Source organism: Typopeltis vanoorti, chromosome 24, assembly GCF_054136105.1.
Source record: "Typopeltis vanoorti isolate ZY-2024b chromosome 24, IOZ_Tvanoo_1.0, whole genome shotgun sequence".
Classification (NCBI taxonomy): Eukaryota; Metazoa; Arthropoda; class Arachnida; order Uropygi; family Thelyphonidae; genus Typopeltis; species Typopeltis vanoorti.
Window position 1 is genome coordinate 70,388,207 of NC_143572.1, and position 18,345 is coordinate 70,406,551.

Below are 18,345 nucleotides of genomic sequence, written 5' to 3' on the forward strand. Positions count from 1 at the left end.
CTGCAGAAACATAATTCTCCATTTTGCTGTTTGCATGAGACATTTAAATCCCAGTGAGGACTTATTTTAAAGCATTTCAGTATTATTTGCTGGGACAGAACTGGAGGTGGACCTGCCTGTGGAGGAGTTGCTGCCCTTGTAAGTAACCATACCCCTTTACAGTACATCCAACTTAACACTACTCTGAAAGTAGCAGCTTCCTGCTTCTCATTCTCGGAATCTAGTGGTAAATATATTCCATTATTTATCACTAGATTCTGAGTTTTATATGTGTATGTGTGTGAGTATTATTATTGAGAGAGAGATCTCCAGGAAATCAGAGATTCTTGAGAGAGGCCATGTATTACCAACATCATCTGTGATATGCGTTCTTGAACTCATTCGCACTACCTACACATCCAGCAGTAATCAATTCCACTCTATGAAAGAAAAATCTCACCCCTGTCTTGATGACATTCATTCTCAACTTCCAAGGATGTCCTCTCATCCTTTCCCCACTCCATGAAATTAAAAATTCCACCTACTGATATCCTGTATGATCCTTTCAGAAGTTTGTAAGTCTCAATCACATCATCCCTCTTTCTTCTGTTTGCTACAAATTCTCAGTATGTCTTCATAATCTGTATTCCCAAAATATTATCTTTAACATTCTCCTTTGCACTCTCTCCACGATATAAGAATCAGCACAGAGACCAGACCAGATTTTCGCACAATAGCCCAAGTGAGGTATTATCAAGGCCTTGTAAAGAAGCAAAATGACCTCTTTATCTTTACATGTCAAGGTTTGTTTCAGCATTGCAATTACCTCTGAATTATATTTGCAACCTTTGCTATTATATGGCCCTTGAACTTCAATGTCCTATCTACTAAAACTCCAAAATCCTTAGCCTGATCAGATTCTTCTAGCATAATTCCACCAATATAATATGACATCAGATACCTCATCACACCAGCGTGCATGACTTTATATTTATTAACATTGAACTGATAGCCATTTCCACATGCCCACAATTCCAGTTAATTCACATCATTCTGCAAGTAATTCTCATTCTAGATTACCCTCCCTATCTTTGCATCATGAGCAAATGCTGTCTCCTGTCAAATCCTTCCCAATGTCATTGATGTATAGATTGATTAACAATAGACCAAGGACTGATCCTTGTGGTACACCACTGGTTACCTTAAATCTTACAGATTCACATTTCCCCATATACTACTTTTTTCTTGTCTGTCAGTCCACCATCCTCTTATCCACGCTAATATTTTATAATCCAATCCCATATTTTTCAATTTATGCAACAGTCTTCCATGCCATATTCAGTCATGTATCCATTACCCTTGTCTATCTTAATGTTACCATTGACTTAATGATACATTACTGAATAGAATGTGAGCAACTTATAGTGTGAGCCCATATATTCACCAAAAAAAAAACATAATTCTCTTTTTGGTTTTGCTGGCCTGATAGCTGCTGGTTGAAAGGAGAAATAAGTAAGGTGGGGGGGGGGATGCATGACTAGATTTAAATAAATAGGCATGCATTTTTTTTTTTTGGAGGCATAGACTTCAATTTTCTTCTTTCTGCTGAATAAATTCTAATGAAATTAATTAAAAATGAATAAAATCCACATTAATCCACTGACAAACAGAAGAATTGCAAATAGCAAATCTTAAAAACAGAATTAGTTTTCATGAACTTGCCTGATAGCTTTTTACCTTTTTTCTAACCTGTCCAAATTAGAAGTTTCTTCTTCAGAATCTTATAACATTAAATCAAAAATAACTCTTTCCTCTCCCTGATAATTTTAGAATTTTTTTAACCATTTAGAAGACATTCACATGCTGATTAAAAAAATATGCAGTTTGTTTTACTAACTTTGAAAACTAGTTCAGATCCTTGCATCAAGTCAGATGCTGGAAAATAATTATACAAACTGCATGAATATTTGCTAGTAGTTATTCATTTATAGAAAGAAAATTACGATATTTGTAATGTCAGTGAACCTTCTGCGTAGTGTTTTTCATTACAGTCTAACTTTTGTATTTCTTTGTTAGAGTAAGTGAATGAATGGAATAAATTGTTATGTTCTTTAAAACTTCATGTTAAATATGCAAAATTTTTGTGTATTCTGAAAAAATTGCTTCCATGGCTTTGATTTGGAAATGTTTCACACGTAAGTACATCCTTCATGCTTGTATATTTGATTTTTTTGATCTTCATGGTGATGAAAACTTGGAGCATATTAATACTGCAGAGGAATGATGTTATAATGAAAACCTATGCACTGAGATTTTTGAATTATACTTCACATGTTTTCAAAAATGCATACAAACATGTTTGAATAAAGAAAAAAATAAAAGAGTAATAAAAATTAGAAACTTTTTTTTTTGTATTTTATCATCATCATCAAATTCCTGACATGTACCCTCAAGGGGTGTACAGGATATGATAGCGCTACATGAAAAATTTACATCATTACTATCTTCCTATCTACAATTTTCCTCCAAATCAGTCTGTTACTTGTCAAGACTCCAATATTATTATTATCAGATCTTATATTTCTATCGTCTAAGGCACATTGTACCGTATCAATCCACCTATGGGTCGTTTTCCTGCCAAGCTGGCAGAGAACACTTGTTTTGCTAATCTTTCCTCACCCATTCTGTTTAAGTGACCATACCACCTGAGATTAGCTCTGCTAACACATTCCTGGATGCTGACAATGTCAAGTTCTTTCCTAATATCCTCGTTTTTAATATGATATTGCCATTGATACCATCTGTTCACACCTATAATCTTTCTCAGGACTCTCATATCTGCGATCTCTAGTCTTTGGTCAAGTGTTTTACTTCTGACCCAGCTCTCAGATCCATAAGTTAAAATTGGTTTGAACACTGTCTTGTATACAGCTAATTTAGTGTTCCGACTAATTTCTTTCTTATTCCATATGAATTTATTCAGTTGACTTCCTACCATACCAGCTTTGCTGATTCTGTTGTCTATTTCTATATTTAATTTACCATCTTCAGTAAAAATCATGCCTAAGTAGCTGAAACGTTTTACTTGTTCCACAGGTTCCCCATTCACAACACAGATTGACATTTTCAACAATTCTACCTATTTTCATTGTCTTTGTCTTTATAATGCTGACCTTCATACCCTATCTATTACAACAGTTATTCAATTTAGTCAGCAATCTTGCAAACTTGTAGTGGATTTATTTAGAAGTATAACATTGTCCGCATAAAACAAAGAGCTGACATTAACATCTCCAATTCTGATATGTTTAATACCACTTTCCTGCATAATGTGATCCATATAGATAATGAATAACAGAGGGGATAGTGTCCTTGTCTCACACCAGATTTAACATTAAACCATCTTCCTGTACTTCCTTCAATTCTAACTGCTGACTTACAACTCAAATAAACACTAAGTATTACTTGATATAATGCCCCATTGACACCATATAACTATAGCGTATTGAATAGCTTCTCTCTTGGCACCTTGTCATATGCCTTTTCCAGATTGATAAAACTTAAATACAGATCTTTGTTATATTCCCATGCTTTCTCAACTATTTGTCGTAAAGTGAAGATCTGATCCTGACAGCCTCAGTTTGGCCTGAATCCAGCTTGTTCTTCACCAAGCTTTTCTTCCACAATTCTTCTCAACTGTTTCTCAAGTATACTTGCATAGATCTTGCCAGGAACACTCAGCAGGGAAATACCTCTGTAATTCTCACATGCATTTTTATTTCCCTTTTTATATATGGGTACTGTGAGAGCTCTACTCCAATCATCAGGAATTCGTCCCTATGTCCAGGCTTTCTGAACTATGCAGTACAGCCACTGTAAGACTTTTATACCACCATACTTCAGCATTTCTGGTCGAATATCATCTACTCCTGCTGCTCTTTTCCACATTTCAAGCCTTTGATGGCTTTTTCTACTTCAAGTATGGGTATGTATTCCTGACTGCATCCCTGTTGAGTGTTTTTTACCACTGTGCTATCACTGCTTGTTTCATTTAGCAATTTTTCGAAGTAATTACTTCATACTTCAAGGATATCTTTTTCTCCTGTTTTCATGTCACCTTTATCATCTCTAACTCATTTTACAGCACTCTTTCCTCCATTTCTAAGCTTCTTCAACAACCTCCAGAATATTTTGCCACCTTCTTGATATTTATTTTCTATGTTCTTGCCAAAGTCCTCCCATCACTTTTGTTTAGCTAGTTTTACACACTGTTTAGCTTTCTTACATTTGTCTCTGTATTCTCTAAGAGCACAAGCTGGCTTATTTGCCAGGAACTTTTGATATGATTTCTTCTTTAACTTCCTGTGTCCACCATGGAGTTCTAATTTTTCTATCCTTGCAGACAACTTCACCACATGCCTCTCTAGCTGAATCAATCAGGGTTTTCTTCAAGGCTTGCCACTGAATCTCCAAGGTTTGGTTCCTGTTCTCAAACTCTTTCATTTTTTCTTCAATAATCTTTGTGTATTTTAGTTTACAGTTCACATCTGAGAGATGCTCAACTTTTATTCACTTTAAAACTTTCTTACATGTTATTCTTTTCAATATGAAATTCAATTTTATCCTGCTCAAGACTAAATAGCGATCACTTCCGATTTCAAATCCTCTGTACACTCTGGTGTCCTGCACCAGGGAGAAAACATCACTATCAACAATAACATAGTCAATGAGACTTTTCTTATTCCTAGCCTCTTCTCTCCATGTGAATTTGTGCACATTTTTATGTTGGAACATGGTGTTAGTAATAACCAATCCATGTCCTGAGCAGAAATCCAACAGATATTTGCCAATATTATTAGCTTTGCTCTTTTCTCCAAATTTTCCCAAAATATTTTTGTATGTCTCACAATCATTTCCTACTCTGCTATTTAGATCCCCAACAAGGACAAATTTTTCCTTTTTCATTGCTCAAAAAATTCCTCCACTTCTACCTTAGTAGAACCTTCTGTGGGACCATAGGCACAAATAAGTCTCATTGTCCAATTCCTCATTCTGATATTTGTCCACATCACTCTGCTTGAGACTGCCTGCCATTCAAGAAGATTAGCCTCGTATTTTGTGTTGAGTACTATGGCTACTCCTTCTTTTCCTTGATTATCATTTCCTGAATATAACATTTTGTATTTATTGTTCAGAAAGATCTCACCAGTTTTTGTCTTTTTTGTTTCAGTAACCCCTATTATGTTGATCTGGTACTTATCTAATTCCTCATCTAGCTCCATTTCTTTGCCATTCAGGCTTCTTACATTGATAGTACCGATCTTTAACTCTGGTGATTTTGCGTTTCGGTGTGCTTTCAGATTTGTTCCAGTAGCTGACTTCGCTGTTCGCCCTGGTTCCCTGGCAAAAACAACGGGTGCCTTGTTTAACCTGGCAATGCCCCAGCTGGCATGAAATTTTATTATATTGTACCATCGTTTTCTATATTGGTTTAAGCCAATAAGAATACAATTTGGTCGGCTAAATCCCAAATTTCCAGCCCATTCTCGTTCATTCAGTATCCAGGAGATACCCAACAGGGTGCACCATGAGAAGGTGAGGATTGGACATTAGGTCAGAAGCCCTGGTCGGTTCTCCGCATTCCTTTAAAGCCTATGTGGAGGTCTCCTCTCAGTTATACAGCTTTGACACTTAAGCACCCCTTTTGTATTTTATTCTTATATAAAAAAAAATATATATCAATACAGGTGTAAACATAATATTTTATTCTTATATAAAAATATCAATACAGATGTAAACATAATATTTCATAGTTAAATTCAAACTTTTTAACTAGGAGGATCGTGATCTTAACAAAGCCAAGAAAGCTGCTACAAAGAAGTTGAAATTAATATCTGTTGTGTCACATCAGCTCAAGAAACAAGATTTGAAAGTGGCTTTCCTTGATCATGGTGTACTTGAAATTATGTCAGAATGGCTCTCTCCACTTCCAGATCGTAGTCTTCCTCATCTTCTTATTAGAGAGACCATGTTGAGGCTCTTATCAGAGGTGTTTTATAGTATATTTTAATTCTTAGCTACTTGCATATTTGTAAATTCTAATATACTTAAAAAATACAAAAAATATCATACTCATATGTTATTTTTATCAGCATCTATTTTTAAATTAGTTCATTATTTCACTTGCCTGTTTGACTTTTATATGGCTTGACTCAAATGGTAATAAGTAATTTAATTTTTAAGTGATAAGAATATTTTCTTATCACTATGAAAGTAAAAAGCAAAAAGAATTAAGAGAAAGGCTTGCATACTTCCACACCCTCCCAAGGAGTTACTATAGCTCTGGAGAATAGTTTGCTGTTATCAGTGTACTTAGTGTGTGTGGAAGGAAGAGAAGGAATCAAAAGTAATAACAACATTGCTATATCATTTTGTAGCCAACTTAGTAGACCAAGTTAGCTATAAAGTGGGTAATTTATCTATTTTCCAAATACTTCTGCTGTATACTGACTAAATATGAAATTAAAGCATGATAAAGGAATGTGATTTAGCCTTTGTATATTCAAAGCTTAAAATATTACATCCATACCAACAGTCACATAATTACTGATACAGATACACCACTAATTATTTTTCAGAACTTTCGGTTTCAGAACCTTGCCTGCTTAGCCATTTGCCAATTCAACAGAGGTCACATAATGATGGTTCATCAGTATACTGCTGACTTACTAATTATACAGTACTTCTTCCATATCTCTAAACACCATTCACTACTAGAAACGTAAATATTAAATGTGAATTAAGTGATTAAATAAACTGCATTAGTATAAATATCAGTGTAAGTGGATATTGTGCCTACTCTTTACAGCACCACCACTGTCAACTGTTCATTGCTCAACAGCGCTTACTAGGGTTAAATTTCAGCAAAATAAGCTAAGACTCACCATCAAGTGTAAATAATTAAGTGATTGTATGCACACTCATTCCTTCATCTTTTGCGGTCCAGCAAACTATTCAGATTATTCCTTTCTTTTAGTGTTACATGGTGATCAGCATTCATTTTTGAAATTATGGATTCTACAACTGTGTTAAAATAACTCTTTATTATCCCCACGTTTCGATTTTCATATCAAGATCATCATCTGGAGCATACATAAATATACAAGACAAGCTGCGTTACATTTCAAACCGTAAGCTAGAGAAACAATGATTTAATCCAATGGTACTCACTGGCATGACCTCTATTGAAAAAAAAAAAAAAAAAAAATTACATCAAGCTAGATTTAATTTATAATTACATGAATAAACATTCTTGCTTATAGATTGTTTTCCTTCCAGTAACAGTGGTGTCCTATTTCTATTATTACAATTGTTATTTTTGATTTTTAAAAAAAATTAGAAATTAAAATATATATATATATTTATAAATTACAACATGAATAAACATTCTTATAGATTTTTTCTTTAACAGTGATGTCCTATTTTTTAGTATTAAAGTTGTTATTTTAGATTTAGAATCCTGGATTCTCTACAGTCCTGTTTATAGTTGTTCTTAGAGAGGAAGGATTCATGGGACGAATATATGCCTTCCATATGTATGGGATTTTTAGACTATCGTTATTGTTTAGATTGGGGTGGTTGATAATGATCTCACACGCTTCCTTAAATTTGCATTCATACCATGTTTTGGTGTGATGTAGACAACTAGTGCTTTTCCAGTCAATTCTATGTAAGGTGTTCAGGGCATGATCAGAAAGGCCAGCTTCACCATAATTATTATGTTTGATGTGTTGCTTGTGTTCTTTTTGTCTGATCATAATTGTACGTCCTGTTTCTCCTATATAAGGTATGTTGCAGGTGCAGTAAATACGATATACTCCAGAGTGGGCCAGCAGAGGGAGCGGGTCTTTTAATGAGTTGAGTAAGCTTTTTAATTTTGCAGGAGGTTTACAGGTGGCTTTGAGGTTGTATTTTTGTAGTACTCTGTTTATTTTGTCTGATGTTCCTTTAATGTAGGGAATGGTTATAGTTTTACTGTAGTCTGGTTTGTCTTTGTTTTTTATTGAGGTCTTGTAGAGAATTTTGTTAATAGTGTTTTGGCTGTATCCATTTTTTTGAAAAGTATTGCTGATCACTTTAAATTTGTTTTTCAGTGCCTGTTCACTGGAGCAAATCTTCAGAGCCCTGTTTTTCAGGCTATTGATGACACTGAGTTTTTGTGTTGGGTGGTGGTAGGAGTTTATGTGTATATATTGGCCAGTATGTGTCGGTTTCTGGTAAACAGTGAAGGAAAGATTGCCCGAGGGAAGACGTATGACAAGTGTATCTAGAAACAGCAGTGTGTTATGTTTTTCAATCTCAATTGTGAATTGTATGCGTTTGTGTTACTTGTTTAGGTGGCTAAGGAATGTGTCTGGCGTCCATGAGACCAGATCGTGAAAACATCGTCAACGTATCTAAGCCAGACTTTGGGTTTTAAAGGGGAGGAACCTAAAGCAAGTCGTTCAAAATGTTCCATAAAAAAGTTAGCAATTGGGGGAGATAATGGCGAGCCCATGGCTGTGCCTTCTTTTTGTAGGTAGAAAGCGTTTTGCCATACAAAATAACCAGAACGTAATACATGTGCAAAGAGCACCATGATATCTGGAGGAAATTTGTTCTGTAAAAGAAGAATTGTGTCATTGATTGGGACATTCGTAAAGAGGGCAGAGACATCAAAACTGACTAATAGATCATCTTTTTCTAATGTAATGTCTTTGATGATGTTTATGAAGCGTTGTGTGTTTTTGATATAGGAGGGGGAATTTTATCGCTAAATGATTTTGTGGCTGTTAATTTGTGTTGAGTTAGGTTGCTTGTTATTGTTTTGTTGTGATTTAAAATCATAATATTCAAAGTCAAATCCGAACATCTTAATAACCAGAGCAGATAAAGGAAGTGCCACCGTTATCTTAAACCGAACCACTTATGTGGAAAAAATGAATCTGCTGGTCTCAGACAATAACACACACCAATTAGTTAACTATAACCCAACTAATAGAATAAAAAAGAAAACAGAGAATCTATTTAAGTCAATTACCACATGGCCCGAAGATACGGTCAAAAAACTATTTCCACACTATGCTTGTGCCCCGAGAATTTATGGGCTACTGAAAATTCACGAAGAAAACACACTGCTAAGGCCTATAGTCGAAGGGATTAATAGCCCGACTTATTACTTAGCCAAAAAATTGGCAGCAACACTCAAGGAGCTAGTAGGTCATTCTCCCTACCATATCAAAAACACACAACACTTCATAAACATCATCAAAGACATTACATTAGAAAAAGATGATCTGTCCTCTTTACGAATGTCCCAATCAATGACACAATTCTTCTTTTACAGAACAAATTTCCTCCAGATATCACAGTGCTCTTTGCACATGTATTACGTTCTGGTTATTTTGTAGGGCATAACGCTTTCTACCTACAAAAAAAAAAAGTATAGCCATGGGCTCGCCATTACCCCCCCCCCCCCCCAATTGCTAACTTTTATATGGAACATTTTGAACAACTTGCTTTAGGTTCCTCCCCTTTAAAACCCAAAGTCTGGCTTAGATATGTTGATGATGTTTTCGCGATCTGGTTTCATGGCCGCTAGACACATTCCTTAGCCACCTAAACAAGCAACACAAACGCATACAATTGAGATTGAAAAACATAACACACTGCCGTTTCTAGATACACTTGTCACACGTCTTCCGTCGGGCAATTTTTCCTTTGCTGTTTACCAGAAACCGACACATACTGTCCAATATATACACATAAACTCCTACCACCACCCAACACAAAAACTCAGTGTCATCAATAGCCTGAAAAACAGGGCTCTGAAGATTTGCTCCAGTGAACAGGCACTGAAAAACAAATTTAAAGTGATCAGCAATACTTTTCAAAAAAATTGATACAGCCAAAACACTCTCTACAAGACCTCAATAAAAAAACTAAGACAAACCAGACTATAGTAAAACTATAACCATTCCCTACATTAAAGGGGCATCAGACAAAATAAACAGAGTACTACAAAAATACAACCTCAAAGCCACCTTTAAACCTCCTGCAAAATTAAAAAGCTTACTCAACTCATCCAAAGACCCACTGGAGTATACCGTATTTACTGCACCTGCAACATACCATACATAGGAGAAAGGAAGCACAATTTCAATCAGACGAAAAGAACATAAACGACACATCAGATATAATAATTATGCTAAAGCTGGCCTTTCTGATCATACCCTTGAACACCTTACATAGAATTGACTGGAAAAGCACTAGTTGTCTACATCACACCAAAACATGGTATGAACGCAAATTTAAGGAAGCGTGTGAGATCATTATCAACCACACCAATCTAAATAATAATGATAGTCTAAAAATCCCGTACTTATGGAAGGCATATATTTGTCCCACGAATCCTTCCTCTCTAAGAAAACTATAAACAGGACTGTAGAAAATCCAGGATCCTAAATCTAAAATAACAGCTTTAATACTAAAAAATAGGACATCACTGTTAAAGAAAAAATCTATAAGAATGTTTATTCATGTTGTAATTTATAAATATTTTTCTTTTTTTTTTAATCAAAAATAGCAATTGTAATAATAGAAATAGGACATCACCATTACTGGAAGGAAAACCATCTGTAAGCAAGAATGTTTATTCATGTAATCATAAATTAAATCTAGCTTGATGTAATTATTATTTTATTTTATTTTTTATTTTTTTCTTACTAGAGGTCATGCCAGTGAGTAGCACGTGATTAAAGCATTGTTTCTCTAGCTTGCGGTTTGAAATGTAACGCAGCTTGTCTTGTATATTTATGTATGCTCCAGGTGATGATCTTGATATGAAGATCAAAAAGTCGGGATAATAAAAAGAGTTATTTTAACACTGTTGTAGAATCCATAATTTCAAAAATGAAAAAATGTATTCAAATTATTATTATTATCGTGACACCGCCAAGGAGTCCGAAGACTCATCTGCGGGAGGACACCTACTATACAACTGTCTTCACCACTACACCGAACCTCTACTACCATCATCTCCATCAACCACCACAACTAGTATTTTTTTTGTCTGTAAATTGCGTGTGTTCTGAAAGGCCAATTTGTCTGTATGCGGGATGAAAAAAAAACCTGAGTTTCTGGGAGAAAAAAACCTGCTACCTCCGTATGAGATCAGCTAACTCACTTAGATTATTATGAGAATTTTGGTGCCAGAAAATCTGGGATGTTCCTGTACTTCAGACTCAGCAGTACTGGGCAATAACATTATGAGCCAGTTAAAATTCTCAGAAAAACTGCATTCTGAGGAAAGCAAAGATTGATGAGAAAGTATAAACTGAGGCAGAATACAAAAGATCGTATATTAAGGAAGTATGCAGTATACTGAGGACATAATGAAAAACATAAAGGAACAAATTCAAGCAAGAATGGGAGAAACATAAAAAATGAGAACTAGAAAGGTGTGAATTATAAAAATAAAAATATGGAATAATTAATGTTTCAAAATGCTATTATAGTTTAATGGTCACTTATATGAAATGTTCATGATGAACTATATGTGTGTCCCCATAAAATAAATAAATAATTAATTAATTTAACCTTTAAAAAAAGAAACTGGGATTGAAACTGTATTCAAGCTTGCAAGAAGTTACCTCACTATTAAAGAAAATTAACTGATGAAAAATCTTATCCTACATGGCCACTACTGACTTGAGCAATAAGTCAGTTTTGTAACTGTCATCATTTACATTTGTGATCTACACCTCAATTGCATGGGACCATCACAAATGATGATCAGCCTCTTAAATGGTAATCTTGGTCATATGGAGGGGTGGCTTGCTTGGTTACTAGAATCAAACCTATAATGATCTTTCTTCTGGTGATCTTTCATTAAGGAATCAAACATCATTTTCACAGGACTACATAGGCTATCTTTAATTAAAGATGGGAAAAAAAAGAATAAGTCTAATCTTAAAGGTACCTGTGGCATAACTATGAATAATAAGTTACACGATAACTACAGTAATTCACTTTAATGAAATAAAAGTACAAATATTTCATACCGAAATTAACAGTACATCATCAGTGTAGACAACAAGCAATTTAAAAGAATGGAATACAAAGTACATAACAGTCGGTGGATTACCAATTAAAAACTGTTGCCATGTGCTAGAAATTAATATTAATAAAATATTAAATAATTCTTAAAAACTATTTCTTTGATGGTTACATAAGATAAGAATCTTCCAAACTTTTGGGAGAGAGAGAGAGAGAGAGAGAATCATTTTGATTCAGATTTGGCTGATGTAAAAGGGCTTCACAACTTTCTTTGAAAAGGCATTCGTATTTAAACTTGCATCTATGGAGAAGACAAGCTTTATCCCACTGGATATTGTGTTTGGTATCAATACTATGTTGTGCCAGACCAGACTTTTGAGGTTTCATGTATTCGATATAATGTTGATGTTCATTCATTCTTTTTTCCACAGAACGGCCTGTTTGTCCAAAGTACTGTATATTAAATTACATTCACGTGGTATCTGGTAAATGCCAGCTAATGATGGAGGTGCCAGTATGTTTTTTAGATGGCAACAGGAGAGAAATTTTGTTGATAGGAAAATATGTGGCAATGAGATGATTACCTTACCTATCCTCTTCGCTCCCTGCAGAGCATAGGGCCTCAACCATTGACTTCCATCTGACTCTATTCGATGCTTCTTTTTTGATTTCTTTCCAGGAACGTCCCAGCTGCCTTGCCTCTATTTCTAGTTCTCTTCTCCATGTTATCCTGGGTCTGCCTCTTTTCCTCTTGCCTTGGGGATTCCATTCTAGTGCAATTTTTGCTATTTCTTTATCTGGGTTCCTGATTGTGTGACCTATCCAGTTCCATTTTCTTTCAGTGATTTCATTTCTGATGCTGGTTTGACCTGTTCTCTCCCAAAGTTCTATGTTTGTTATTTTATTTGGCTAGTATATTCCTAGTATCTTCCCCAAGCATTTGTTTATATAGACCTGTATTTTATTTTTTGTTTTCCTTTGTTAGTGACCATGTCTCAGCTCCATATAGTAAAACTGGGTTAACATTAGTGTTGAAGAGCCTAATTTTGGTTTTTAATTTTATTTCTTTGGACCCCCAAATTTTCTTCATCATATTGAATGCAATCTGTGCTTTCTGGATTCTATTTTGTATGTCCTGTTTGGTTCCTCCTTGTCTGCTGATCACTGATCCTAGATAGATAAAGTTATCTACCTGTTCCAGTGTTTTCCCTAGTATTTCAAAGACTAATTCTTGTTTGGGGTTTATCTTCATTACTTTGGTCTTGTTATGATTTATTTTCAATCCACATTTATTTGCTTCCTGGTTTAAATTATCTATTTTCTTTTGGAGGTGTTGATGTTTTTGTGGAGAGTCCGCGCGGTTAGCCTAGTGGCTGTGCGCTTCGCAACCATATGCCTGGGGAAGGAGTGTCCTAGGTTCAATTCCCGTCGGTGACGTGAGGAGCTGAAGGATCTTCCTCAGCCATAGCCAAGTTAGCCAGTCTTGGACGTGGACAGCAGGGTTTTTTCCCCAGTTTATTCTGGGGTTTTTCATCCCGCAAAGCAGGCAAACTGGCCTTGAGAACTCAACACTACAGGCCATAGGATACACCGAGGCATAAGGCTGACCACCTTATCCTGTAAACGGAGTGAGGTCCGATGATCAATGGACCCTCAACACCGCAAGGTAAAAGAGTGTATAAGGAAGATGATGATGATGATTTTTTCCCAGTTCTCTTCAATGTCTATTTCCTTATGTTGTTCTACAAGGCTTCCATATTTATTCCTTAATGTTACTTTATATTTGTCTTTTGTATCCTTGTTTTTCAGTTTGGATATATTGTATTTAATTCTTTGGTTCTTGCCTTTAAATATTTTTCTTGTTTCATTTTTATTTTTGCAATCAATAATAAGTGGTCTGTAAAGGCACCTCTCCAAACTCTTACATCCATCAAAGAGGGTTCTCCAAGGTCTGTTTATTAAAATGTGGTCTGTTTGGTTTTTGGATTTCTTATCAGGTGATATCCAAGTCTGTTTATGGATGTCTTTATGTTTAAATATGGTTCCTCCTATGAGCATATCATTGAAAGTGCAAAAGTCTTTTAGGATTTCCCCATTTTCGTTACAGTTTCCTAAACCTTCTTTTCTCATTATTCGTTCATATCCCACGTTACTATTTCCTACTTTTGCATTCATGTCACCTATGATTAAAAGCATATCTTTACTTTTGACTTCATCTACTTCTTTTTTGCAGCATGCCATAGAAGTCTTCTTTCTCTTCTGTTTTTGCATTGTTTGTTGGTCCATATATGTTTATTATAGTCGCATTTCTGTATTTAGTTTTAAATCTAGCTTTGATGATTCTTTCAGAAACTGGTTTCCATTCAATTAGTGCTCTTCTAGGATCTGTTGTTAGCATGAAAGCTACACCTTTGCTATGTGTGTGTCATCTTCATTCTGGTTTCCAGAATATAAAATGTATTCGTTTATTGTTAGTTAGATTACTGTGGTTAGCATATAATTTATTATTTATAATATTAATAAATTTCTCTATATTTCTGCTGGCAAAGAAATATAGAGTAAATTATAGGAACTGCTGCTGGAAGTTACTGGCCATGACCCAAATTGCATTGTATGGTAGCTGTCCCTGGGACTGGATGCGACAAATCATCTTGTACTTCCAATTTGCTATCTGCCAGGCACATGAAAAATCATTGTGTACTTTCTAGAGAAACCAAAGTTATGTTAAAAAGAAAAAGATTGCTTTCTGGTTATATAGCTCACCAATAATTAAGAGAAATTCTGTAGTTGTTTATATTTAAAAATTCTAAAATAGTAGGTAATTATATTAATCCCCAACCGGTCACGACGTCTATAGACGTTGAGCTAAATCTGGATACGAAGCTCTAAAATCCATTGAATAACATGGATAAGAAGTGCAATTTGGTGTCACTATTTCATCCACATTGGTCGGTAGGGAGGTTAATTATATTTCAATCTGCATTAATCAGATATGCACCCTTTGCATATGACTGGCACATCTTAGAGAAAGATGTGCCAGGAATATAAATGTAAATAGATTTGTAACAGTCAAATAAATATCCAATTATTTCCATTTGTAATATTATCAATGGTGTAATAAATTACTCTGGCAGAGAATGAATTATATGTCATCTTATAAACTCTAGTTTTTTGTGTGTGAATCTATGAAGGACTTAGTATGGGTGGGAGGGGGAGGGATGTGGGAAGCGGTTTGTTTTGCAGAAATAACTAACCAATAATAAATAGTTTTTGTATCTATCATTAACATATTAATGACTACATGGAGAAGGAAATCCATTGATTTATAAGTATGATCACATAATTTGTTTGAGCATGGCATCAGTTACATGATGTACATAGTGTGTCCATTAAGCAATGAGACAATTATTATATCAAAACAAAGAACTATATTCGGAATTGTCAGTTACACAGATTCAGAATAATCTCCCTCCAACTCCCTTTGAACATCTGTTATACAGATGTTCGAATACACAGTGGATGGAAACCTCCTTCAGTGTCTGGGTCTGTCCATGTTGGATGTCCTCATTGTTGCTGAAGCACACCCCCTTTCAAGGCTCACTTCATCTTTGGGAAGAGGAAAAAGCCTGCAAGAGCCAAATCTGGTGGGGGGGGGGGTCGATCGCACAGATCGTCTTCGAAGCCAGAAGCTGTTTCACAGGCAGTGTGTTGTTGTGGAACAGTTCTTTTCTGACATGTCACATGCGGGCATACAGATGTTGTATTACTCCTAAAAATAATACTGACTCTTCACTGTGGTGCCCTCAGGAACAAATTCACGGTGGATAATTCCAGCAGCACTGAAAAAAAAAACAATGACTATTGTCTTGACACGTGATTGTTACAACCTGACTTTTCTGCCTAGCCCTCACCCCTTTCCTAACTGCACACAAACTCAACTTCCACAGATGTCCCTCTTGTCTTCTCTACACCTTCCATATAATCAAAAATTTTATCAACCAATATTCTATAACTAACACCCTCTTTCTCCTGTCTACCAGTGCCTGCAGCATACATTCTATAATCCATATGTTATCTTTTTAACTCTTTGCACCTTTTCCACAGCTTCTTTATTCCCCTCTGAACCCAGGAGACCAAATCTGTACATAGTATTCCAGATAATATATAGAAAATTATGCTGTTGTGCTGAAATATGAGTATTGATGCCTAATAAAGTTTACTTTGAATTCCTTCTCACTTCTCTATTTTATTCTTGTCTCTGTAACCTTTTGTGGGTGAAATTCACATTAAAGTACGTTATTAATGTAGATGCACTAAGGATGTGTATAAATTCTGGAAACTCTGCTAAACACGGAATTTCTTTTCCAAGTCACCTCATGTCTCAGATAAGCAGGGTGTGGTCTCGTTGGCCAGTTGTGAATTAAATTTGGTATACATATTGAATTATGTTCAACTTTTTTTTTCACATCATCGTGATAACTGGTTACTTATATCCAGTTTTATATATATATATATATATATATATATATATATATATATATATATTTATTGACCACCAACATTGCTTACTGAAACAGAATGCAAGACATCTTACTACTACCAGATGTCTTACTATTTTAAAAAAATTATTTCACAAAAATATGTTTTTCAGAGCAGTTTCTTTATGTGCAATTTCCTCTATAAAATCGAACACAAACATAAAATTGACCTTGAACATTTTTGGTAGTAATTAAATGGTAATGTCAGTACTAGATGATTTATGTTTACAGGTGAAAGGCCAGTAATAATGTGTTACTTAAACTATGAAGTATGAAATATAAACAACAATTTTCTTTTACGTAATAAATTTAGTTTAATCCTTTATCCAAGTGTAAGCAAACAAAGTTTGCACCTGAAGTATCTTTGGGACTGAGGCAACTCGTGGTAAAGGTGGACCAAGCTCTCATCACTTCTTGTCAAGGAGTGATGAGAGCTTGGTCCACCTTTACCATGAGTTGCCTCAGTCCTGAAGATACTTCAGGTCAAACTTTTTTTGCTTACACTTGGATAAAGGATTAAACTAAATGTATTATAGTCTAACCAAGTGGGAAAAAACTTCCAACAATTTTCTTTTACAGTTTCCAGCAGTAGATCAAAGCCTTTTGAAACAAAGTGGAATTGGGCGAGCAGTAATGTATCTTTATAAACATCCAAAAGAAACAAAGGAAAACAGAAAGCTAGCACAGAAACTAATAAGTGAATGGGCACGTCCAATATTCAACCTTAATACAGATTTTCTGTCTATGTCAAAAGAGGAACGAGAACATAGAGATTTAGAACGCATGCCTAAAAGGCGTAAATTAAGGTAAGACTTTTGAGATGTTCTAAAATATATATGGAACTTACTGATATAGAATCTTTATGGAATCTAAGGAAAATTTATTATTATACGAGCACCTCCATGGAGTCCGAAGACTCATCACGGGAGATCCAATCTATCATACCTCTCCTTGAACCCATTAACAGACAAAGCCCTCACAACTGACTTTGGCAACCTGTTCCACTGATTCACCACTCTCCAAGCAAAAAATCTAGTTCTCACATCCCTACTGATCACACCTTTATTCAACTTCCAGGCATGACCCCTTGTTCTGGTCCCTTTAGCCAAGTACTGAAACATTTCCCCTGCCTCTATCCTATAAAATCCTTTTAGCAACTTATATATTTTTATCATATTCACTCTTTTTCTTCTCTCAACCAACTTTTGCATTCCACAGACCACTCACCATCTTGGTCACTTGCCTCTGAATCTTCACTACTTCCTCATCCCCAAGAAACTGGATTACTGTGCTCAAATTCAGATTTGAGCACAGTAATCCAGATGTGGATGTATCAAGGCCTTATAAAGATGAATGACAACTTCCTTATCTCTACTTGTTAATGTGTTCTTCAATAGCCAAGTAATCTTATGGACCACCTTAGCAATTATGTCTTCTAACCTTTAACTCTCTGTCTACCACCACCACCCCTAAATCTCTAGCTGCATCTATTTCCTGTAGCACATTGCCATCAATGTGATACACGGCTTGTAATCTGTTTATCCCAAAATGCATAACTTTACATTTCTCAATATTAAACTGACACCCGTTAATTTTTGCCCATATTGACAGGCTATTTAAATTGTCCTGCTAGCTCTGAAAATCACCTTGGTTAACTATTATTCTACATAATTTTGCATCATTAGCAAACAACTGAATATTTCCTTTTAGGTTATTTTCTATATGTACCAAT

General features: G+C 35.1%; 1 protein-coding gene across 1 annotated transcript in view; it reads left to right on the forward strand.

Moving 5' to 3' along the window:
* The window catches only part of LOC150093395 (uncharacterized), a 188,640-nt gene that overhangs the window by 128,016 nt on the left and 42,279 nt on the right, over positions 1-18,345 (forward strand). The window contains exons 11-12 of the mRNA XM_090413821.1: positions 5,816-6,028; positions 17,193-17,419. Of these exons, the coding sequence (XP_090269947.1) occupies positions 5,816-6,028; positions 17,193-17,419 (440 nt within the window). The remainder of the gene's footprint in view (positions 1-5,815; positions 6,029-17,192; positions 17,420-18,345) is intronic.